The sequence below is a fragment of the Lemur catta genome, chromosome 19 (assembly GCF_020740605.2).
Source record: "Lemur catta isolate mLemCat1 chromosome 19, mLemCat1.pri, whole genome shotgun sequence".
Taxonomy (NCBI): Eukaryota; Metazoa; Chordata; class Mammalia; order Primates; family Lemuridae; genus Lemur; species Lemur catta.
Window position 1 is genome coordinate 12565039 of NC_059146.1, and position 24697 is coordinate 12589735.

The 24697-nt window shown below is 31.7% G+C and overlaps 1 protein-coding gene across 2 annotated transcripts in view; it reads right to left on the reverse strand.

Annotated features, from left to right (window-relative positions):
- Nucleotides 1-24697, reverse strand: part of UBA6 (ubiquitin like modifier activating enzyme 6) — a 66196-nt gene that overhangs the window by 12527 nt on the left and 28972 nt on the right. The window contains exons 12-27 of one of the 2 annotated variants that reach the window (XM_045531650.1): nucleotides 24612-24688; nucleotides 23530-23596; nucleotides 18648-18791; nucleotides 17229-17296; nucleotides 16418-16496; nucleotides 15413-15493; nucleotides 11594-11671; nucleotides 9538-9719; nucleotides 8112-8217; nucleotides 5797-5886; nucleotides 5613-5693; nucleotides 4752-4880; nucleotides 3247-3298; nucleotides 3100-3163; nucleotides 2022-2091; nucleotides 447-518 (exon numbers count right to left, since the gene is read on the reverse strand). In XM_045531650.1, coding sequence (XP_045387606.1) covers nucleotides 447-518; nucleotides 2022-2091; nucleotides 3100-3163; nucleotides 3247-3298; nucleotides 4752-4880; nucleotides 5613-5693; nucleotides 5797-5886; nucleotides 8112-8217; nucleotides 9538-9719; nucleotides 11594-11671; nucleotides 15413-15493; nucleotides 16418-16496; nucleotides 17229-17296; nucleotides 18648-18791; nucleotides 23530-23596; nucleotides 24612-24688 — 1440 coding nt within the window. The remainder of the gene's footprint in view (nucleotides 1-446; nucleotides 519-2021; nucleotides 2092-3099; nucleotides 3164-3246; nucleotides 3299-4751; nucleotides 4881-5612; nucleotides 5694-5796; nucleotides 5887-8111; nucleotides 8218-9537; nucleotides 9720-11593; nucleotides 11672-15412; nucleotides 15494-16417; nucleotides 16497-17228; nucleotides 17297-18647; nucleotides 18792-23529; nucleotides 23597-24611; nucleotides 24689-24697) is intronic. The other variant, XM_045531652.1, reaches the window with a different exon arrangement.

Consider the following 24697-nt stretch of genomic DNA (forward strand, 5'->3'; position numbering starts at 1 on the left):
AGTGTAGCGGTGCAATCACAGCTCACTGCAGACCTGAACTCCTAGGCTCAAGTGACCCTCCTGTCTCAGCCTCCAGAGTGGCTGGGACTTTTTTGTGTGGAGACAGGTCTCACTATGTTGCCCAGGCTGGTCTTAAACTCCTGGCCTCAAATGATCCTCCCATCTTGGCCTCCCATTATGCTGGGATTATTAGGTATAAGCCACCATGCCTGGTCTCCATCATTCTTTATTTCTTTTTGGTTTTATTTTTTCTTCTTAACACTTATGTTCACATTGCAATATTATATACTTATTGGCATTTTTGTTTATAGTCCATCTCCACCCCATTGGAATATCACATCCATAAGGGCAAGAACTGTTCATTATAGTATTTTCCAGGTTCAGCATTATGGATACAAATGGAAGTGTAAAAACTATTTGCTGAATGAATGAATTTTCAAACATACCTTGTTGGAAGGTTTGAATTCCTGAACCTTTATTTCCGAAAGAATACTCAAGAGGGCATCTGCTGATAAGTCCTGTTTTTTAAAAAAGTAATCAAAAAAGATATTCTTCTATATCTGAATTCCAAAGCTAAAAACATCTTATAAAAGCTCCTTAATCACATTAAAATATTTGAATAATTATCATCTGAATATTTACACCACATCCATTTGAGACATTTACCTTTATTTCTATAGAAATATCACCCATCAAGTTTATTAGGGGGATGGTTAGGGATGAAACAGTACAAATTAGTCCTGCGATTCCCAACCCCTGGGCTGCGCACTGGTACCAGTCTATGGCCTGTTAGGAATCAGGCTGCACAGCATAAGGTGAGCCACAGGTGAACAAGCAAAACTTCATCTGTATTTACAGCCACTCCCCATCACTTGCATCAACGCTGCCTGAGCTCCGCCTCCCTCCCCATCAAAGGTTGGGGACTGCTCCATTAGTCTAAAAACCTAAAATCTTAGTTCTTTCTTCAAATTACTAAAAACGTAGTTTTAGGAGTGGTGATGAATATAAGACTGAGTGCCTTGAGATCAGAGATTATCTTTATCATTTCCTTAGCTTCAATTTTTTACAAAGTTCCCTGCACAAAGTTATACTCAAGATATAAAATAAACAAGTAAATGAAATTCATACCTTGAGAAGAAAATACTTAAATGGTTCAAGATGAACTTAGATGAATTTAAGGCTATCAGATCCACATTCCTTATTAAGAAGCTACTTAGGAAGAAATGAGGTCAACTACCACTCTTATCATAAAATTACCACTCTTCTCACAAAAAGAATATCAAACTGAATGCCGTTATTTTTACCAGACATTTATGGTGTATTTTATTTGCATTAATTCCAAAAAGGATTAATCTATAGTAAGCATTTTTATCTAGATCTCAAATAGCCAGTGTTAATTATGTACCCGGTTCATATTAGCCTATCTAAAAGAGTAGTAATTTATGTAGCTCTAATATACATTTGTGAAGAAAAATTCACTAATGCAGATCTGCCTTTCAAATAAAACTGTATTAGACCCTTTATCTTAATCAATGAAGATGATGTCTAAGAGAATGGGTATGATAATTAGGACAAGAAATGTCAATACAGGGGAGCATTTTCAGATTCTCTGAAAGCACTAATACAACCAAATAAGTCAAACCAATGTTAACAAAGAAAATCTCTAAGAAATATTTTTAAATTGCTATGAAATTGTTCACTTTGGCTTTTCAGAGTAATTTGGATAGCTGAAATTGATGAACAGGTTATAAATATTTTAAAAATAAAGTATGGCTTACAAATATTACTTTTTCCCTACCTAAATTTGGAAAGAAAAATTCAACTTTCATCTACTTAGTAATACTGCAACGAGCTTTTAGTTTCTGCTACGTTGGAAGGGGCAACAATACAAAAAATAAAAATTTTATATCAAAAAGAATGATTCTTATAACCTGTAAACACATTTTGATACAATCAGCTGATCAGGCACCTAATTGTAACCTGCTTTTATATCACTTGCTAGGACATAAAGAGTATCTTACCTCTTCTGTACATGGAATGCAATATACTGTAGCATATAATTTTGCAGCATTCTGAAGGAAACTGAGGTGCCTTTTAAAATTAAAAAATAAAGCAAAGTTTGAATGCATAGTTTTAAAGATGATGTTTAACTCATTAGGAACTATAGCCTTTAAAATATGATTTGAAGAAAAACAATCAGAATTTTGTTAAGGATTTTTGTAACAGGATTATTTTTTAAAAAGTCAGACAATGAAATTCTGATCTACATCAAAACACTGCAGAAGTTACAAAAGAGAAATCAAATGTTTACCCTCAAAAGCACTAATAATCAGGCAGTGATCATAGTTACTTCAGGCAGAGAACTGAGTGGCCAGAAGTAGACAAAAATCAGATTAGTGAAAAAAAATTCATTTTAATTCATAAGAAAATATTGTACATTTGGTCTTAAAGAGTGTACGTCAGGTTCAAACTAAGCAAACAACTTTGTTTAAAAACAAAAAAAAAGTTAATTCTTATAGGAGAAGTGGTTCAGGTAAGGTGACTGGAATCCTAAAACAAAAACCAGACAAGAAAATTAAGCATGAAATTATTTGTTAAAAAGAAGGTTAGTAAAAGGCAAGCTAAGTGTTTAATTAAAATATATACACATTAAGTGTTAATCTAATGTGTAGCTAAGATAGTATATCTAGGTATTCATGCAGAGACCAACTCCTTTGAAAACTAATTTGAGATTATTTAGGCAGATATTCAGTAATCATTTTTTCTTCCATATAACTAAAGATTCTTATATACTGGCTTCATTAAATATAAAAACATTTATTGTCATTTTATTTTACGGATAAAGTCAAAGAAGTGATTTTGGTTTTATCTTAGAGTAGATATTTATTATAAAATATGAGGTTATTTACAATGTAAACAAATGGATTCACATTTTTGTGGGAAGAAGGGTTGTAGCTGCTTTGTAGGACAGAATGACTTGTCAACTCTTAGATTAAAAGGAATGAAATAACATTAAATAGCCTGAGGTTTTCACTCTGCAATTTACAGATAAGAAATTTACAATGAAGGATGCATATAAAACTAGATATAAATACTTACAAAGGTTCATTTAAATCAAATTTTATTGGTGAGGGGGGCCTCTTTGGTGATTGCCAAAACAAACCTAACAAAAAGATACAAATATTATTTTTAATGTATGTAGCCAGTAATAAATTACATTAAAATTTCTTCTCAAGTTATACTTACTGCCATCTTTTAATCGTATGTCTAGAGGGAAACAGTGAAGAAGCTGAAGAGCCTAAAGAAAAAAAATGAATTAAAAAAACCCACTACTTAACATTATCTGAGGTAAAAAATTTTTTAAAAATAAAAATTAAAAAATTTTATATGTATTTAATAGATGCACATGCTTCAAAAATCAAACCACATTAAAAAATATACAGTGAAGTATACATCTCTCCATTCTCCCTTCACTGCCTCTCATACCTGGAAGAACCTCTATTATCATTTTTTATCAATATTTATGTAGTTTTTTTAGGGGAAGTACCTACACAAATACAGATTATTTCACTCCTTCTTATACAAATGATGGCATATTTTATATATCACTCTGCTCTTTTCAAAGAGCTAATCCTTAAATAATGATACCAGAAAATACATAGCATTTTGTATTTTGAAATAATATGATGTTTGAGATTTGCTTCAAATCATCTGGGGGAGGGTGAATATAGGTGGGAGTGTAGACAAAATGAGATTATCTATGAGTTGATAATTGTTAAACTGGGGTGATAGGTAATTAATGATAACATTAGGGTTCATTATTTCCTCTCCATTTCAATGGCTGAATTTTTTCAACTGAAAAACATTTTTTAAAAAACCTGAGAGAAGGTAAGAACTAAAACTTTCCTCAGAATTTGAAATAAAAAGGACACTGATAATAATCATCTAAATAGCAAGGGAGAAAGAAGTCACATTTACTGGATAAGGAGGTAGCTACAGTGAGCAGTACAGACCACTTTTCCAAGGTGCAGAGCCATGATGAAAGTGAAAAGATAGGGTAAGTGTAACCGAAAAATTTTTTTAAAAAGATGAACTTACTTTATATTCTGATAGGTAAAAGCCTGAAGAGAGGGAAAGGCTAGAGAATGCAAGACACATTCTAGCAAATGTATATTAACTCGAGGTAAGAATAACAGCTAATATTTAGTAATTATTTAAGTGTCCCAGGCTCTGTTCTAAATGCTTTACAAGTATTAATTCATTTGATCCTCACCACTACCTTATGTATTAGGTACTAATTTATTATCTCCATTTTACAGATGAGGAAATAGACATACAATTTGATTATCAGGGGTGGAAAAGGCAGAATTCCAATGAAATTTTTGACTGAATATCTCTATTTTCTGTCTTTTGCTTTTTCTATTCTGAACAAATTCCTTCAGTCTACAGATGAAATGCATTACCTATTCTCTAGAGGAAACCTTATATAAAACCCAACTTTGTGCACACAGGGATGGGATCAGTATAATGCACAACTGACAAGCGCATGAGTGGAATTTAAATGCATTCCTTAATCAGTAACATTCAGAGATAAATTAGTTGTGTGCCCAGCACCTTTTCTCACTTAACTTACTAGTTATTTCTGAAAAGCTTGCTGAAAGAAAGAGTATATGTTTCAGGTTAATTTCTTAATAACTAAATGAGCCAAGGCAGACCTTTTCTGAATGTCTCAACTCACAATGCATACTTACCTTATGGTTAAAATATTTTTCAAACTTTAATCTTGCTAATTCTACACATTGGGACCAATTTCTAGGTCTTCTGCTAAGTAACTTAATAACTTGAAAACAGCCTTCTAAACTGTGTCCACTTTGTATCTTCTAGAACGGGAGAAAAAAAAAAAAAAGAATACACTTCCAATTAAAAACACATAATCCCCACCCTCAAAAAGTATTAGCCAAAGTTTGATGTGCCAGCTCGTGTTTTAAGCTTTTTTTTTTTTCACTTTAAGCTCCTTGCCCCTTCCTTTCTCTTTTCCCTCTTTGTTTTTTGTCTTTCTTTTTTTGGAGAAGGGGAATGGGAGGAGATAGCACATGAAATTTTAACTCTGATTTCTAATACGTTATCCTCATATTTTTCTATCTATTAATATAAGTTATCAGTACTATACATACACTTACTATAAGTGCTATGAATAAAATTTGATACTAAAAAATTGGCCTATTTAGTACAGGGTTAAAGTAAGAAAATATCTTTGAAGTCGTTCTCATTATGAATTTACCTCAACTTCCAAACGGCCTAATAAGCCGTTTTATTATCTGTAGCCCTCCTATCATTATCATCACATCTTTATAGGTTGAAGAATCTGAATTGCTGTCTTGTTGGTCAAACATGGTCAAATACTGACTGTTTCACATACTTCAACCAAACTAAAAAAAGGGTCACTTGTGACATAATTTCAAGATTCTTGATGCATCATTTCACTTTTTATGTACAATAATAATGTTATAATTTCTCTTTATGGTAAAATAAATCACTTGTAGGCAACTTGAAAATAAGATTACACTAACACAAAGTGTTAAAAGTTTGTATTAAAATGTATTGATTTTTACCTGCAAGACTTCTTCTGCAGATGGATAGTTTTGCCAAAATTTGTTAAATAATGAAGGCTTGTGGGAAAAGGAACTTTCAAACTGTAAGAGAGGGAAAAAACTTACAAATAGAAGTTCATTTAAAATTGCAAATATTATCTTTCCTACTTCAAAGAAAATAAATTCCTTGAAAAGAAACTTTTACCTTATCTCTTGCCCATTGTATAGTATGTTCGATAGTGGCTGGAAAAGACTTTAGAGTACAAAACGGTATTTCCTCTTCAGGAGGATCCCGCTAATTTATAAAATATGACAAAAGATACTTAAAAGAAGAAATGACACATTTTTATCGATTAAATTTACTTTTGTTTAAATTTACTTTTGAGCTTTAATACCATTAAAAAATAAAATCCAAAAATAAATAAAATCTAACCACATATTTTTTATACCTTCTCAGACAATAAAAGGAAAAGTTAATTCTTCTGGCACTTTAGCTATTTGTTAATAGCACTGTAATAATAAACACTAATCCTATTAACAATATAATTATAAACATGAGTTATTAATGTAATGACAAATATGAATCCTTATCATTTATCATCTGTGCACTTATTTGGAATATTATTATGTAGTACTCACTCATGGCAGACCACCACATATAAATAATATATTTTTCTCCAAGAATTAAGGTGACATTTAAAATTTTATAATACTCCCTACTTTGAAAAGTAATTCAAGAATCCCTGGCCGGGCGCGGTGGCTCACGCCTGTAATCCTAACACTCTGGGAGGCCGAGGCGGGTGGATCGCTTGAGGTCAGGAATTCGAGACCAGCCTGAGCAAGAGTGAGACCCCATCTCTACTAAAAATAGAAAGAAATTATCTGGCCAACTAAAATATATATAGAAAAAATTAGCCGGGCATGGTGGCGCATGCCTGTAGTCCCAGCTACTTGGGAAGGATCGCTTAAGCCCAGGAGTTTGAGGTTGCTGTGAGCTAGGCTGAAGCCACGGCACTCACTCTAGCCCGGGCAACAAAGCGAGACTCTGTCTCAAAAAAAAAAAAAAAAAGAATCCCCAATATACCAGCCATATATATACCTCAGCAGAGTTTCTCTACGGAGAAAACAAAATTGTAAGCAGGGATAACATGTCCTTGATGCTTGGTACAGTTTCTTGCTGAAAGCATATATTAAATAAACAGCAAATGCCTAAGTTGTCTCATTGGATAAAGTACTACTGAAGAAATCCTTATTCTTGTATAGGGTACATTTAGTCTAGGCTTACTGGTTTACCCAACAGAAAATGACTCATTTTTGTCTCTTTTCACTTGGAGATTTATATTTTAGCTTTTTGACCTATGAAACATCACTAAATATTATATATGTCAAAGAAGAAAGCCAGGAGAGTATTAAATTCTGGTTTTTATGAGTTTGAAGTCAGAAGATACTAAAGGTTTAGGAAAGATGTAATAGACTGAATAAACCAAGGTGATTTTTAGAATTTTATAACATTCCCTACTTTGAAAATCTTCTGATACCCAACTTATGATTTTCTCCATCTAATCTTCAAATAAAACTTGTCAATTTAGTCTATTATAATATTTATTTTATTTAATCAACTTATTTCATGACAGTGCATGGGAAAACAATAAACTTTATAAAAATTTAAAAATTTCATAAAACTAAACATATCCATTAAATAGAGATATTTATGCCTGTAAAAATATTCTCTCAATTTTGTAACTAAGGTTGATCTTTTTAAAATTGTAAAGCCTACAATTATTTTCTAGATCAGTGGTTTCAACTTTGACAGTATCGCAGAATCACCTGTGAAGGTTTTAAAGTTACATCTATATAAAATACAAGCATATGGAAGGCTTAGTCCCACCTATTAAGAATCTGATTCAAAATTCAGTAAGATTTTGGGTAGGTCACTAGTGTTTGTACTTTTATCAAGTTTCACAGCTATTTCTGATAATGCACGCCAGGGGTGCAAATTCCTAATAAGAGTAAACACTAGACATGAGTGCACAATGACTAGACTTGCTTTCTTTATTCTTGATATACTAGCTAATGTCTAACATAATAAAATCAGAAGGTCAGCAAGTGAATGTAATTTTATGTCTTTGTTGATTCTCAATATAACAGTTCTATTCTCAATATAACGGTTTAATTGTTCTTATCAAGCAATCTTAAACTCAAAGTTTGTTACAAAACTCATCACGCAGCTCTGAGAAATAAATAGTAAACACAAGAATAATATTGGAGAAAGACCAAAGTTCTTTTTTTTCTTTTAGGAATGTACAGTATACAGCATATTTTCTTTTCAGCAGACACAAAATTTTGATAAATAATAAGTTTAATTATATTTTTAAAAATGTACATGCATATAGGCATGGACATCATTGGCAGAGCAAAATCAGAAGGATTAGGAAAGCTAAATCAAATGTATTGATTGATGAAGACAAAAAATTATGAGATATAAAGAAGACATTTACTTCAAAATATTGATTCACTTACATGACTATTATAAGATTCAGTCAAATGAGGTACAATAACTTCAGTGTGTCCCTTAGTGCCCATTGTTCCAGAATCTAAGAGAGGTCTTAGATTTGCTAAGCAACGGCTATTTGAAAAGATAATAGGTGAAAAACATAAAAGTGAGCAGTAACAATGTAAGCAAAGGACATCCTACCACTACCTTTTCACATACTGATCCCTTCTTGACTTGAATGTGGTACTGTATGAAACAGATACATTAATATCAAACAATCCATTGATCATTTCTGCCCCTCACCATACACACAAATTTTGTTGTTCAACTTAGTGATTTCTGTCCGTCTGTCCCTCTCTTCTACTACTAGTACTACCAAATCTTGGGCATGTTAACTTTTATCTCTAGGTTAATTCTTAATGTGTTACCATTTCTTCTCTTGCTTTTTATTTCTTCCTTGGTTACTTTCTGACTACAAGTTCTACCCCACTGTATCTTCTCAATGTTTTCTCTATCACAAAAAATATTAACCTTCTTTCTCTATACTTACAAGACCTATATTCTACACACTATAATTTCTTCAAGTTTTCTTTTTTCTTCCGCCCAAGACTGCAAACTTTTCCCTATATTTCTCAACTGATAAATTTTCCTTTGCTAATCCATCTGCTCTAGCACCCTAACATTAAGGAGTCATATCATATAACGATGTAAGAAAGATTATGTATGGTGTACACATTTATAGTCATTGACTCATCTACTTATTTAACAACTATTTACTAAATAACATCACAAGTTGGGTATTGAGGATACAGTGATGGAAAATAAACGTCCATGGATGCATGATTTACTGAGGAAACAATATTAAATAAATATGCATATCAATAAAAATAAGTGCTATAAAGGAAAAAGTACAGACTGCTGTGAATGATCATCATGGAAGGATCTAATTTAGAATTTGGGGGTTAAAGAAAGAAATATACGCTGCAACTGAAAAGATGAGGGGAAAAAAATCTAATCTAAGAAAAGAGTAGTAGTAGGTAGGTAGATTTGAGGTCAGGAGTTTTAGACCAAGAAAAACAGAACTTTCTGAGGATAAAGCACAGTATGTGAAAGTTCCTGAGATAAAAAAGTGCTAAAGGCCTTGTAAGAACTGAAAGAAGGCATGTGTAGCTAGAATAAGGAAAGTCAGGGAGGATCAGGTAAATTTTAAGCTGGAGTATTGGACATGTGGCAGTTACTCTATGGAAAACATTTAGGCTATGTTGCAGATTTTGAATTTTATCCTAAGTATTATATGATGGGAAATCACCAAAAGGTTTGGGGTTTGAGGAGTCCCACAAGAGGAACATAAAGAACAATCAGAAAATTCAGTAATTTTTCAGTAAGTACCTGTGGGAAATAAAAGTAAAAACAAAAGATAATTCTTTATGAACCTGAATTTCAAGAACCTACCTGTCTACATATCTCCTGGCTTCCACATTATCTAATGCCGTAATAATTATATCTTGTTTAGTATAGAACTCATCATTGTAAATGGTCTCAGTTGCCGGACATACTTTGTTCAGGTGTGCATCTATCTTTATTTGAGAATTTATTTTCAAAGTTGCATCAGTTGCAGTATAGCTCTTAGGTTTCTAAACAAATAATAAGAACAGAAGGAATAAATGTTAAACACAAAAAAATGAACTATGATTGAACTTACACATTCTTATCACTTTAAAATATATATATGAGGTGAAAGTAATAAGACCAGTTTGTAATTTTGGTTTGTGGAAATTACATTCATTGTAGTCACACTACATTCAATAACGCACATTAGTCCAAATAATTCACATATTTTTAATCAAAATCTAAACCACCTTTACTTCATAGCTAAGTGCTTTAGAGTTTTTAAAACAATAGGTAAAAGTCCAATTAAAGTTTTTTTTCCTAGTAATGACGTTTGACTTGGTAAGTACCTATAAAAAAATAAGAACACATTCAGTAAAATATTAGAAATCCAGACTCTGCAGAAAATAAGCTGTTAGAGGTATGAGAGATTAACATTTGGTACTAAAATCATTTAAAATTGTTACTAATTCTGGGTAGAAATATTTTCAGAAATTATTACTTATGTTTCAATTTTATTAAAAAAAAGTACAGTAGTTTCCCCTTATATACAGGTGATATGTTCCAAGATCCCCAAGGATGCCTGAAACTGCAGATGGTATAGCAAACCCTATATATATGATGTTTTTACATATATACCTATGATAAAGATTAATTTAGAAATTAGGCACAGTAAGAGATGATAATAAAATAGAACAAATATAATTTTTATTAAAAGTTATGTGACTGAGGTCTCTCTCTCTCAAAATACAATACCTTATTGTACTAGACTGTACTCACATATTTTCAGACCATGGTTTACTGCAGATAAAAAACTGTGAAAAGTGAAACTTCAGATAAGGGGGACTACTATACCCAAAATATAACTCATTCTTTTTTTTCTTAAAGATTTAGTTATCATTATTAAATCACTAGTGAATTTCAGGTGTTACCAAAGTTCATTTATATTTGCTTTGACACTAAGTATCTCTAGACCATTCTACTTGAATTCATGCATTTAGTTTTAATGGTATTTCTGTCTCTTCTCATTGTTAGGTTGACATGTTTCATTTCTCAGTATTCTTAGGGTACAAACAAATCAAAACTTTGTTAGAACTCAGTAAAATAAGAATGAACAGGCCTTTCTAGTCTTGTAAACAAAATGTACCAAGTTAAGCAAATAAATTTTGTGATATTTTAGTTCATAAGAGACTGTTATTCTGTCCTTTATATTTGGATAAGTGAGGCAATTAGGTTAACTATGCCACCTGTTATTGTTACTTTCTGTTCATAACATTCCTAAGTTTAGGAATAACATTCCTAAGTTTATTAAGATTGGCAATGAGTTGTTGATCAATGCAGGGAAAAACATTCCTAAAGTAAAAGCAAATTTACTTGATTAAAACTGCTTCTTTCCTGACTTAAATATTTTCATCTCTATAAAAAAGACTAAGAATAAGCATTTTACAATAAAAAGGAATTTTAAATAGTCAAACAAAATCAAAAGAGCACAAAAATTCTAAGTGCTAAACTTTACCTGTTTTGTAACAAAGACCAGAAAAAAAAGACAGTGCCAAATTTATGATCTACCAAAACTTCAAATTAGAAAATCTGTTTCTATATACTTCCTTTCCAAAATTAAATATGTAAACATACCTTAGTGATGACAAAGTGAAAAAAATACTGCCCATGTTTCACAACTCAGATTTTAATATCCAAAATCAATGCAAAAATCAATATTCTGCTTTAAAATAATTTCATATTTTTCTCTTTTGTCATTCCCATTATTTATTTGAGAGATTCTAAATAAAATAAAGGACATATTATGCTTATTCTAACACTATAGTCTATTTACAAAAAGGAAACTCTCTTTCTTTATGTAATATAATAGATGATTTAAAAAGACTAACTAGCAACATACCTGTATGTGATGAGGACGAAACAGGAACTGTCTATTTAAATTGGATTTTTCTATCAAGTCAGGATCTGTAACTGTAATCTAATATCAAGAAAATGGCTGAAATTACATGACAGATAAACTTTAATCTATTTGGCTTTGCTCAGTATGACTGAAAGAATCCCCACAAATTATTCTAAATTATTGTGGCTGGTAATGGTTATAACACAAATATTCAAAAAAAGTTACCAACACTACTCTTGTATACTTATATTTAATTGTACTTAATGTTTAGCATAGGAACACACCAAACAAAATAATTGAACCAATTGCAATTCATGTTCAAAACTTTTTTCTAATTATTTATAACAGAAACTAAAAAGATCACTATCACCTTTTAGAACTAAGTAATGCATTACTCACAGAGGAGCTAGCTCTTCTCTCTAAACTTATATTTCTTCTTAATCTTAACTAATTTGGGATTATTGCTTGCAGGTTTCAATTTGAAAAGAACTCTGGCTAAAACAGAAGTCTACAGACTTCTGTGCAGGCTGCCTGTTTTTGGTAAATAAAGTTCTATTGGAACACTGCCATGACATTTATTTAAGTATTGTCTATGGCTGTTTTCATGCTCCTAGGGGCAGAGCTGAGTAGTAGCAGAGATGGTCTGCGAGACTAAAAGATTTGCAATCTGGTCCTATAAGGAAGTTTGTAGAATTCCATTCTAAAGGATGCAAGAAGAAAGTAAACAGACCCAGGATAATCTGAAGAGTATTCAAAATATATTTGTCATTTAAGCTAGTATTTTTAAACAAGATTTGCCTAGGTGTAGTATTTCTCAGACTGTTTACATGTTGATTGGTATTCACAAACACATTCATTTTCTTTCTCTCTCTCTTTTTTTTTTTAAGAGACAGCACCTTGCTCTGTTACCCAGGCTAGAGTGCAATGGCACAATCATAGCTTACTGCAGCCTTGAACTCCTGCGCTCAAACGATCCTCCTCCCTCAGTTTCTGGAGAAGCTAGGTATACACCACCATGCCCAGGTATTTTAAAACAATCATTTTGTAGAGATGGGGTCTCAAACTCCTGGCCTCAAGCAATCCTCCTGCCTCAGTGTCCGTAGGTGCTGGGATTACAGGCATGAGCCCCTGCGCCCAGGCCCCACATCCGTTTTATTTTAGCTAGTAATTCCCTGACACTTTCAACATTTCTGTGTAATTATGTTACAGGGTGTCTCTTTTAATAGATTTTAAAAGAAGTAAACAGAAAATATCTTGTAACACAAAAGCTTAATCAATTCATAATTGTGATTACTCATGTAAGGCTTTTTCCTTCCATCTCCTCCAATTCCACTTTTTATTCCCTTCTGTTTTTGCCTTCTACTTGATTACATTTTCTTGATTCCTATTCCCCTGGCCCCACAAACTGGTCTGGAAGCCAAATGTCTATTTTTATGTGGCTATGCTTGAAATTTTAACATGCACATGTGATTTAAGATCTAATTAATTAAAATTTCTATCCTACTCCTGAAGAATGTGAGAATATCTAAACTACTTAACTTGGAACTCTCCCCCTCTGCTTTCCATGTTACCAATGAACAACATTTTAGTTACACTTATTTTTAACCACCCCACTTGGTCACTATTTTAATTAACGGTTTTTAAAATCAATGCTTATTTAAATCTAAGAATTCTGACAAATGCCTCTGCTTACTCTTTATGTACCTCCCACATTATCTAATAGTTCTTTCAATAAGAACCAGTATATGGTGATCTTTAATCATTTTACTTGTCAGATATCTGTACTTTGCCATTCCTCTTGAAAGATAACTTAGCTGAGTATAGAAATCTAGGTTCACAGTTATTTTCCCTTGAACTATGAAGATATGCTTCTATTGTCTTCTAGCATTATTGCTGACGAGAAGTCTATTATGCAATCTTTTTTTTTTTATCTCTGCCTTTGATTTGTTTGGAACTAGTTTATCTTTTCAATCTAAAAAGATCTGTCTTTCTTCAGCTCTGGGAACTTTTGTCATTACCCTTGGAATACACTGCTTCTTATCCATTATCTTTATTCTCTCTGGAAATTCTACTAGACTTAGATTGGACTTTGCAAGTACATCTTTCACTAAAAAAAGATATCTTTCTATACTATATTCTAGGTATTAATATTTATCTTCTATTCATCTATTCTCACTTATATCTGAGTTTTAAGATTACTGATTATACAGAAATTTGGCTTTTTGTAAAAATTTCAGTGCCTTGTTTTTCCTCATGTTTTCCTCCTTATATTCCTCTTAATCTTTCATTATTTTTAACTTTAAAGTCTGTTCTATTATCTGTAGATTCTTCTATTGTCAATAGCACTTATATTATCTATAGTTCTTAGGGAATTAATTCTTCTATTTGTCTTGACTGATTCTTAAGGTGGTTCCTTCTTTCTAGGGGACTGTCATTCTTTAGTGTGAATCAGCTTTAATGGAGGTTGGTTTTTCTGCATAGTCCTACATGCTCTGGGTATGTAAGTATCACTATAATATAGTTTTAAATCTGCTTTAATCAAACTCTGGAGGTTTCAATGGTCCTAAATTTGTTATGTTTATTTCTCTGCTTAAAGTTTTTACATGAGATAATTTTGGACCCCACAGACCAGTATGGTACATGCACTTTCTCATAAGTGACTTCCATTTTTACGTAATGTTTTGGACATTCAAGATACAGACACTTGTGAGTCACCATGGCTTTTAGCTCACAATTTTTCTCTCTCTCTCTTAATTCCTGGCACCTGGGAATTTCTCTTTCCAGCTTGGCTACATATGTGAACACTTAAAAAAATAATAATTTATATAGTAAGTCTATGTGTTTGCAGTAGGATAGAGGGCTGTCCACATTAATTTACCTCGTTTTATTATCTGAAGTTAGCAGGTTTCTTCACTACCGTTCTTTTGCTGACCTTTATACACTGATACTCCTTGTGAATTTCCAAGGAGTTAAATTTGGCTGACTCCCAAATTTATGCAGCAAGGATTTTTTTTTTTAGGAATACCTTTTAAAACCACCGGAAGTAATAGTGGTTTACATAACACAATTTAGGAAATGCTGAGCAAGGATAATATAAATGTAGAACATCTGCCTGTAACTATGATGGCAATGAATGCCCTCTTTAAGTGAACAAGAAGCCAAGTTTAATAAACTATAAGACAAAACTATCATATAAATTTTTAGTCATTTAATTAGTTACTCTGTTAGTTACCACGATAAGTCTATGAAATCATTAATGGAAGGAAGTTCACATCTTAAAAGGTGAAACAGCACCAATAAAATATATATTTTTTAAAGATATGATATGGCTCCGCAATTAACTCACATTTACAGTCTTAAGAATTTAAATTATACACCAAAGTTTATATTATTTCCACTACTTTTGATACTCAGCAATTGAAACTACATCTCAGTACTCTGCAACTGTCTAATGTTAGCCTTTCTCACCTTAAAGATTTAACAATAACTACTATCTAATAGAAATAATAACAATAATAATGTGTCTTATAGTTTGCAAAGCCCTTTTTCATTTGATCTTCACAATACCATTATAAGGTAGGTAATGCAGATTTCGGTTTTACAATATTAGAGAAGAAAACTGAGGAGCAGAGAACTAATTTGTCACAAGACCACATAACTTTTGAAAAGTGGTCAGAGGAGAATCAGAATCTTCCAATTTCTAGTTTAATGCTCTATCCTTAAATATTGATACTTCAGATCTATGCAGTCGAATACAACTCAAAAAAGGGGCAATAAAAGAAATACAAACTTTTAACTCTCAGCAATTTATTATCTTACCATTCCCTTCTCTTTGCTTGTGCCAACACCAAGTAAAGCGAAATTTTTTAACATTTCACAGCCTATGGCTCCACACCCTATCTATGGAGGAGAAAAATGACATATATCAGATTAAATAACACGACCATTTACTTATTAAAGAGCAATTTCATCATAACTTTCTTCAAATGCTTATAAATACATATTTTTTAAAATAACTTGAACACTGGTTACTCATTTTACTTTGTAATATTTAATAGCTTTATTATACTATTTCTCAAAGAAAAACAGTATAAACCAAATAAAGAAAAGCATAATATTTACAACTCCTTTAAACATAAGACATTTAAAAATTCCATAAGTCAAACACTGAGCGCTCATTTTTTACGTAAGATAGAAACGAACATGAAACATTAGCACATTTTAATGAAAGATTCTTTACTTCTAGACATTTCTTAAAACTCATTTGATGAACAGAACTATTCTAAAGACTTCTCTATTACCGTTTTTATTTAAAACTGATAACAGATTCCATCTGCATGTAAAAGTTCAGCAATAGGTGATTTTCAAAACATTTTACAAATGATTACTAAAAATCAGCAGTATTTTCAGAAATGATTATAATAATAAAAAGCAACAAATGTCAGAAACAGAAGTTTTATGCTTCCCTGTCAATGCACCAAGACATTTAAGAAAGACAGAATTATGCCTATATATTCCTTCATTTAGTGAGGAAAAAAAAAATGAACCCCACCCATTTTTAATATAGTTCTAGAAAATCATTTAATGTTCAAAACTATCATACTCATATTTTTATTTTAAATGTATTAATTCTTTAGATCAGAGGATGGCAAACTCTTTCTGTGAAGGGCCAGACAGTAAATATTTTGAATTTTGCAGGCCATTCTCTGTCACAGCTACTCACTTACACTTTATTCACTTGGACTCATACTTGTCTAATAAATTAACTCTATATACAATAGCAGTTTGAAAATACTACTTAGTCCCACAATTATTCATACTTACTAAGAAGATATTCAAATTCTGTAGCTTCTGACACAAAGTATCTCCAATGCAGGCTCGTAAGGCATCATATCTATCTCCTCTGAAGAAAACAAGGTATACCAAGGAAACAGAAAGGCATAGAAAACATTAAGATTAGTTTCATTATGGTTAATACAAATTTAATGTTGTACTTTAGAATAGAATACTCTTTAAGATTAGTTCCCCCTAACCTATTAGATGAACTATCTTATTTGAAAAAGGGAAAGACCCCATAAAGAAATCAGTTTTTCCTTTTTTCCATTTGACTTAACAGGATAAGTCCAAATGATTTAAATGAAGGTGACTTTATTTAGAAAAAAAATTTTTCTAAGCCAGGGGGAATTTTAAGAAAAGTTCTTAAAAAAAGGTTATAGATGGGCTTTGGAGTTGTTAACCCACTTAAATTGAAGGCACAGCTTTGGGTAATGTATATTTTAGGGAGAATGAATCTCTAAATTTTTGCAGATTCTCAAAGAGATTTATGACTCCAAAAGTTTAATAATGACTGATACAAATAAAGACTGCAGATGGCAATATTTTTCATTTAACATCATGAATGCTAACCAGTCTCATGGCATACAATTTAAAACTCTGTATTCATTACTTATAAAATAATAAAGAGACAGCATTATTATGATACTTAAAATGACCCTTAAGTAGAAAAGAAATGACTGCAAAAGTAAATGAGTTAGAAGAAAACATATATAAAACCAATGCATGTTTAGACAAAAACTTTTTCACTCTATTCGCCTCTTATACAACTAAGAAAAAGCAACAGAAATTTCAGTATTACCGTGGGAGAAATTCTTCATATTCAGGTTTGCCTAGGAATTCGACAATATCTGCTGCTTCAAGATATAACTTAAAGAAGATTAAAAACACAATTTATTATGTATAAAACTTAAATTCCTAAGAAAAGAAGTTCTCTTCTACAATTATTTAATAATCAAGGGAAAAATCATGAAAATGCCAATGCAGAGCAAAATAATGTATTAAAAATATAATTTTTAAAAATACAATATACAGCATTACATTCTTTCATTAAAACAATGGTAAAACCTGAAGAAACTATTAAAAGCTACATAATTTGATTCATGTCACTTAGTCATCCTAAAGATGATATATTCTAATTTCAAATCCAAGGAAATTTCATCTCCAAATCTATTTTTCATAACTACATAAAAACTTTGGAGGCCCCAATTTCAGCTACATCTGAATAATTTGATTACTTTTTGAGAAGAAAGTACCTACTTTCTACTTATTTTCCAGCTTAGATAGATTATATGTAATCTAAAACTACATACACTATAGGGAAAATGATCTAGTTTCCTACTTTCCACAATTTTAGCATTTTAAAAACTACCAATTAGTTCTAAGTTAATGAAAAAAAGAACTGACTCTCACTCTCATTTTCATTTCAGTCACTTATGTGGTTAAATTTGAACATGATCAAATGTTTACTTAATTATAACAACATAGGATCTATATTAATAATATTTTATTTCTCATGATATTAACAGTCATATCTAAATCAGACTTTCACTAATGTATTCTGTTTAAAATAAATCAAAGAATGGAGTGGCAAAATAACATTATGTGGGTACTTTTAAAAATATAAGATGAATGTTATATTCAAAATTCTAAAGTGTTTCAAAAAAGAAAGTGCCTGAAGAGAGTGTCCTTTGATACTTTGATACCTTCTGTCAATTATTCCTTTTGGTAACAGAAATGAGAGTTTATTCCATTTTGTGATATTTTTACCCTATATTCCTGAAGCCTGTACCATTCCTATGTTCTCCACCTTTAGAAGTTTATACCTAGGAAGGGGAACTGAAGATTCATGAAGGCAAAAGATTCTAAGGAACAAGTTCAAGAGTTCTGAGAGTCCAAGAATGCTAAGCTAATAGTACTAGAGAACAACTAACTATATAGATAGAAAATTCATTCCCTTACTCTCACAGCTGAGAGAAATGTATCTGAGAAAGCAACTTTGGGTTATATCTCAATAGCCTCAAAATACAATCCTGTTAATTTCAATTACAGAAATAAGTTTTAGAGGAATATTACTTGCATCTCTCTCATGCATCAAAAAATAGTTTAAGGTTGCTTTTTTAATATATTAATTAATACTAGATAATAATACATAACACATTCATTGTATGAGCAGAGAATTCAACCTAAAATTTAAAAAACATTAAAATTCAGAACTAACCCACTGGCACAAAGGAGAAAACTTTCCTGTCACAGCTTTCAATACTTCTTGGCTGGCAACACCTCCTACTGCTGCAGCAAGTGGAGGTAAAAAGCCTTGAGCAGTCCAAGAGAGCCAGTGCACGATGTCAGCATTTACTTCAGGCTGAAACACATGTCATGAAAGACAATAATATTAACAGTATTCACATAGTACACTTAAAATTTCATTGACTAAATGTGAGAATTATTAGAACTTAATTTCTAAAAAAGCTACTCACTTTCCCTAATAAATAGCTTTTAAGTAAAAAACGTCCCAATCTCACGATAAAAAAAACCCATTTGCACGTTACTTTTAGTAGTGTTTCTCTTTATCAGTACCTGCCCATTTTTGCTTTCAGACTCTAGTCAACCTGAAGCATCATTTAGAATTAACTAGAATATCTATCATTTACAGTTTTTGTTAAAGAACAGTTTTGTGATGACAGTCATGTTAACAAACAACCAGAATTTAAAAAAAAATTAATGAAAACTACTACGGAAAAACTCTGAACCTAAACTAAATAAAAATAAAATGATTCATAAAAATAATAAGAAGCTATCAGTTTGTGCTGGAAGTGGTAAATAAAACTGCAATGAATAACGACACAATACATTGTTAAACGACAAAGTTCTCAAATACGTTTAAAAATTCAAATTATGTTACTAAAAATAAAATTAATTAGCATTATGAGGAAATATTGGATTTTGGAGCTATTGTTTTAGCACAATTTCTTATATGTGAAAAAGATCTTTTCACCAGCTCTGGTATCTCTTTCTCTTCCTATTAGTTAAACATCAGTAATCTTAATTTTAACCTGAAGCTTCAAGAAAGGCTCAATTAATCTCCTGAAATCCTCTGTAAACAATAGTTTTTGTAGATTTAGGAGCTAAGAGGGGAGGGTTTTTATTATACTCTCAAAAATATCTGTGATACAAAAATGATATATATCTACTCACTATTCCACTCCTCCATTTCAATTTTCTATATCTCATTATTTCCAACTATTAAACACCAACCTCAACTCAGATAGATTATGATTTAAGTTGTGTCATTTTTGAATGCAGAGATGTCGGTGGTGATAATAATAAACAATGATGAAAATGCTAATAGCAGTTAGTCTGAATGAGCAACTACTGTGCCAAGCTTTGTATTAAGCCCTTACATCATCTTCAAAATAATCCTAGGAAATATAATTTCTATTATACAAGAAAACTGAAACTTTGAAAGATTAATTAACTTATTCAAGATTTTATACCTAGTAAGCGGTGAAGCCAGGATCTACATCCAAAAGGACCAACTTCACAGCTTTATTCTCATCATTAGATTACACTATCTGAAGTTCCTATTAATTTTTAGTAAATAAACAAACATCCAAATCTTGAAAAGTTTTGGTTACCCTAGGATATAGACAACAGCCTAAATCTAAATTTCCCCACACAATCTCTCAAACACAGGCATAACTACAAGAAGAGAAATAAAAGTGACAGGGCTTTAGCATTGCTAGGAAATAGAGAATATTACAAACTTCAAATTATTTAAAAGTGGAGAAACAGATACCAAACTCCAGCAGAGCTATCTCTGGACTTCACAGTACTACGAGCCTACACAGCAGAAAGTATGACGAGGTCACATAAAAGAAAGTGAAAGGCCTAATGGTGACAAAGCACAGTCAAAAGTATCCAAAGAAAAAAACTCCCGCGCTAAGTGCAAAAAATACTGAACAGAGGCAGGAAATCTGACAGATCTCAGGCCTGGCTACAGCGAAAGAACTCTCTGAGAGAGAAAGATGTGAATAGAAAGGGGGAGACACTCTTTGATAAAGAAAGCTAAAGAGAGGGAAGTTAAGGATCTGGCAGAAATGAAAGAGACACACTAACAAGACACACTAAGACCTCTCCACCAAAATAAAAGTCATCCATTAAAGAAATTCCTTTTCAGTACTCTGAGAGAAGAGAATGTTATAAAAGTAGGAATCTAAAAAGCACCCTAAATCCTTACCCTGTCCAAAAAATAGGCACAAAAATCAGTCTACTATACAAAGCTGAATTAAGTAAAAAGCAGAAAATTAGAATCTAAGCATTGCAGCTATTGAAAATTTCCTCCCAAACTAATCACAAATCAGGTGAAATTTGTTGGAGTGAATTATATATTCTTAAGAAGCTCTTAGAGATGGAGGAAAAAAAACAACCAAAAATCACCTTCTATTAGGAATTTAAAAACTAAGAACAGAAATCATCCATTCTACCCCTCCAAAAAAGGAAATAATTAATAAAACAAAATCTTAATCTACATACTGAAATGGGCTCACTGTGTATCTGAGAAAATTTACCAAATGATCAACTCAGAGATATAATCTGGTAAAACTATGAGATTTCACATATGAAGACAAAATACAGAAAGCCTCAAGGCAGAAAGACCAGATTATTTGTAAGAGTAAAAAATTAGCTGACATCTTATTTCTCAATAGCAAGATACAAAGTAAGATATCAGTGAAGAAAGTAAGATCCTAGAATTTTATATCCAGCCAAGCTTGTTTTCAAGTATGAAGGCCATAGAAAAAATTTGAAACATAAAAACTCAAGGAATACTATAATCCTGAGTTCTTTCTACATTGCAGAAACTCTAGACCAAGCCTGATCTCAAGACTTAACATAAAAGTCACAATAATCAAGACAAGATGACACTGGCAAAAAGATACCAGTATGAAGATAGCAGAGAGTACAGAAACAGACCTACACATATATGGTCAATAAATTGCTGACAAAGATGCTTTCACATTTCACTAAGGAAAGAATAGTCTTTTCAACAAATGGGCTAGAATTACTGGACATTCATATACAAAAAAATTAATCTTGCTCTATATGTTGTACAGTATATAAAAATGAACTCACAAAACTGTGCACAAAATTAGTATATAATCATGTATACTGATCTGTACTTTGCATTGTCATGTCTTGATCCATACTTTGCACAACATACAGAAATGAAATTTTAAAATTACAAAATCATAAATCTTCTAGATGAAAACACAGAAGAGCTGCGTGATCCTGCATTAAAAAAAATTCTTAGGACAAAAAGGCACGAACTGCAAAAAGAAAAACTGATAAATTGAACTTAAAGGGAATATTTGTAAAACATATATCTGATAAAGGACTCCCATCCAAACATAAAGATATTGCTTTAGAAAACTCACCAAAAAAAATAAAGAACTTTCACAATAAGAAAATAAAAAACCTAATTAAAAAATAGGTAAAGATTTGGAAAGACAGTTTAATAAACAGATATGAATGGCAAATAAGCATCCTAAAAGATGCTCAAATTCATGGCCATTAGTGAAATGCAAATTGAAACAACAAGACACTACACACATGTTAAAATGGCTAAAATTAAACAGACAAAGTGTTAGATACAGAGTGTTAGAGAGATACAGAGCTACTGAAACTCACACATTTCTGGTGAGAATGCAAAATGGTACAGCTACTTTTTATAACACTTTGGCAGTTTCTTATAAAATTAAACATATACCTATCATATGACTCTGTAATACACTTCTAGATATCTACACAAGAGAAATGAAAATATATGTTCACATCAAAATCTGTATACAAATATCTGTAGCAGCTTTATTCATAACTGCTCAAGCTGGAAACAATGCATATGTCCATCAACTGGTAAAAGGACAAGCTGTGGTATATCTATAAAATGAAATACTACACAGTAATAAAATGGAATGAACATGCAACAACAGGGACAAAATTCAAATTCATTATACTTAATCAAAGAAGCCAGACTCAAAAGGCTACACACCATATGATTACATTTATATGACATTCTGAAAAAGACAAAACTATAGCAGCTGCCAGGGTTTGGTTGTGGGCTGGGAAGATGATTATAAAGAGGCATGAGGGAATTTTTTGGCATTATGGAAATGTTTTATATCTTGATCGTGGCGGTGGATACATACCTGCACACTTTGAATTCATTGTGTACACCTGAATTACGCACAGAATTTTGTAAAAGGTAAAATTTACTTTATGTAAATTATACCTCAATAAGCCTAATAAATCCTTAATCACATCCTTCTGTTTAATCATAGACTTCAACAATCTATTTCTAGCTTTTCACATATTTTCTTTCTCTAACCACTAAATATGCAATAAAAGATCTTTCATTTATGGCTAGTGAGTCACTGCTTTCAGTACATTTATTATTTCTTTCTTTGTTTAATTATATACATATAGGAGATCAAAGCTTCCTACCACTGATGTTAAGATTTTCATTTCCCCTTTATTTTTATAAAATAAGAGCAAAATGAAAGAATTTTCAAATAATTATATAAACACTGCTATGTTGACAGATGCTTAAATAAAACTGTTGAGTGGCAGACACAGGCATCATAACACGAAAAAATCATTTTCTAGAAGACATATTCAAGTCCTTCTGATATGCAAAACAATTAAGAGATGTGAATGCATAAAGTATAAGAGGTGATTTACAGGAAAGCTGATGACTTACACATAATCAGCTTAATTGTGTTAACTAAGTAAATGAGAACAGAATAATAAAAAAGGATACTAATACCAATAACAACAGCATCAGCAGTAAATAGTAATTACTATGTCACATGGCATTCCAAGTGCTTTACAAAATTAAATCATTTAATGTTCATAACAACCCTATGAGGCAGGTTAACTGTATTTTACAGATTTATAAACTAAAGCAGAACAAAGTGAAATAACTTGCCTAATGTTACAGAGTCAATAAGTAGCAAAGCTGGGATTTGAAGGATAAGAGAATATTAATATTGAACATTTATATGTTACAAACAAATTTTTTTATAGCCATAACTATGAATATTCACCTTCTCTTCCAAGGTTTCACTTATAGTTGTTGCCAGTGTGAACAGTTCTTCTGAATCTTGTTGGCATCTGCAATTCAAAACAAAGCACCCTACTTCAATTTTCTCAATTGCCATAAACAGTAAGACATATTCAAAACTAAAATTTATGAAATAAAGAAAATGGAATTTTGCTAACAGGTTGCAAAAAATGTTTCACCCACTTAAAGGTAACTGGCTTGTAGTTGTAAAATATATATCTGATAAAGGACTCACATCCAAATATAAAGATATTGCTTTAGAAAAGTCACCAAAAAAGGCTGGGGTGTGGTGGCTCACGCCTCTAATCCTAGCACTCTGGGAGGCCGAGATGGGTGGATCATTTGAGCTCAGGAGTTCGAGACCAGCCTGAGCAAGAGTGAGACCCCGTCTCTACTAAAAAAAATAGAAAGAAATTAGCTGGACAACTAAAAATATATATATAAAAAAAAAAAATTAGCCGGGCATGGTGGCGCATGCCTGTAGTCCCAGCTACTCGGGAGGCTGAGGCAGGAGGATTGCTTGAGCCCAGGAGTTTGAGGTTGCTGTGAGCTAGGCTGACGCCATGGCACTCTAGCCCGGGCAACAGAGTGAGACTCTGTCTCAAAAAAAAAGAAAAGAAAAAAAGGTCACCAAAAAAAAAAAAAAGATATATAAAGAACATACTTCAAGATAATACTCAATTCAGGACAGTATGTAAAATAAGATTTAGGTTTAAATATACAAAGCAAAAACCTTCTCCAACAGTATTCTGACCTAGTAGAGTATACAGTAAAAAAAACCATGGGTTAATAATTCAATAATTCTTAGTTGTTTTTTTTTAAGTTATAGCATTTAAAGGGTTCAAAGTGGAAAAAATTCATGTTTAGTATGATGTCACTTTTGTAAACCAATCTCTCCACTCCCACCAGGAAAAAGAGCAGAAAGCCATAAGCAATGTTTATATAGTTTGGTGTGTATGTACTGGTATTGGAATTTCAAGCTTAGCTACTTTAAAAAAAATTATAGTTTTTGAAATATTACTTTTAAAAAAAGGAAAATAGTTATTTTTAAACAAAAAACATTACCCAATATTTGGCTTGCGACTGTAATTCTCCTGAAACTGGTCCAAGGCAAGCAGAGCTGCGTGAATCTGTAAAGGTGCCTATTGAGA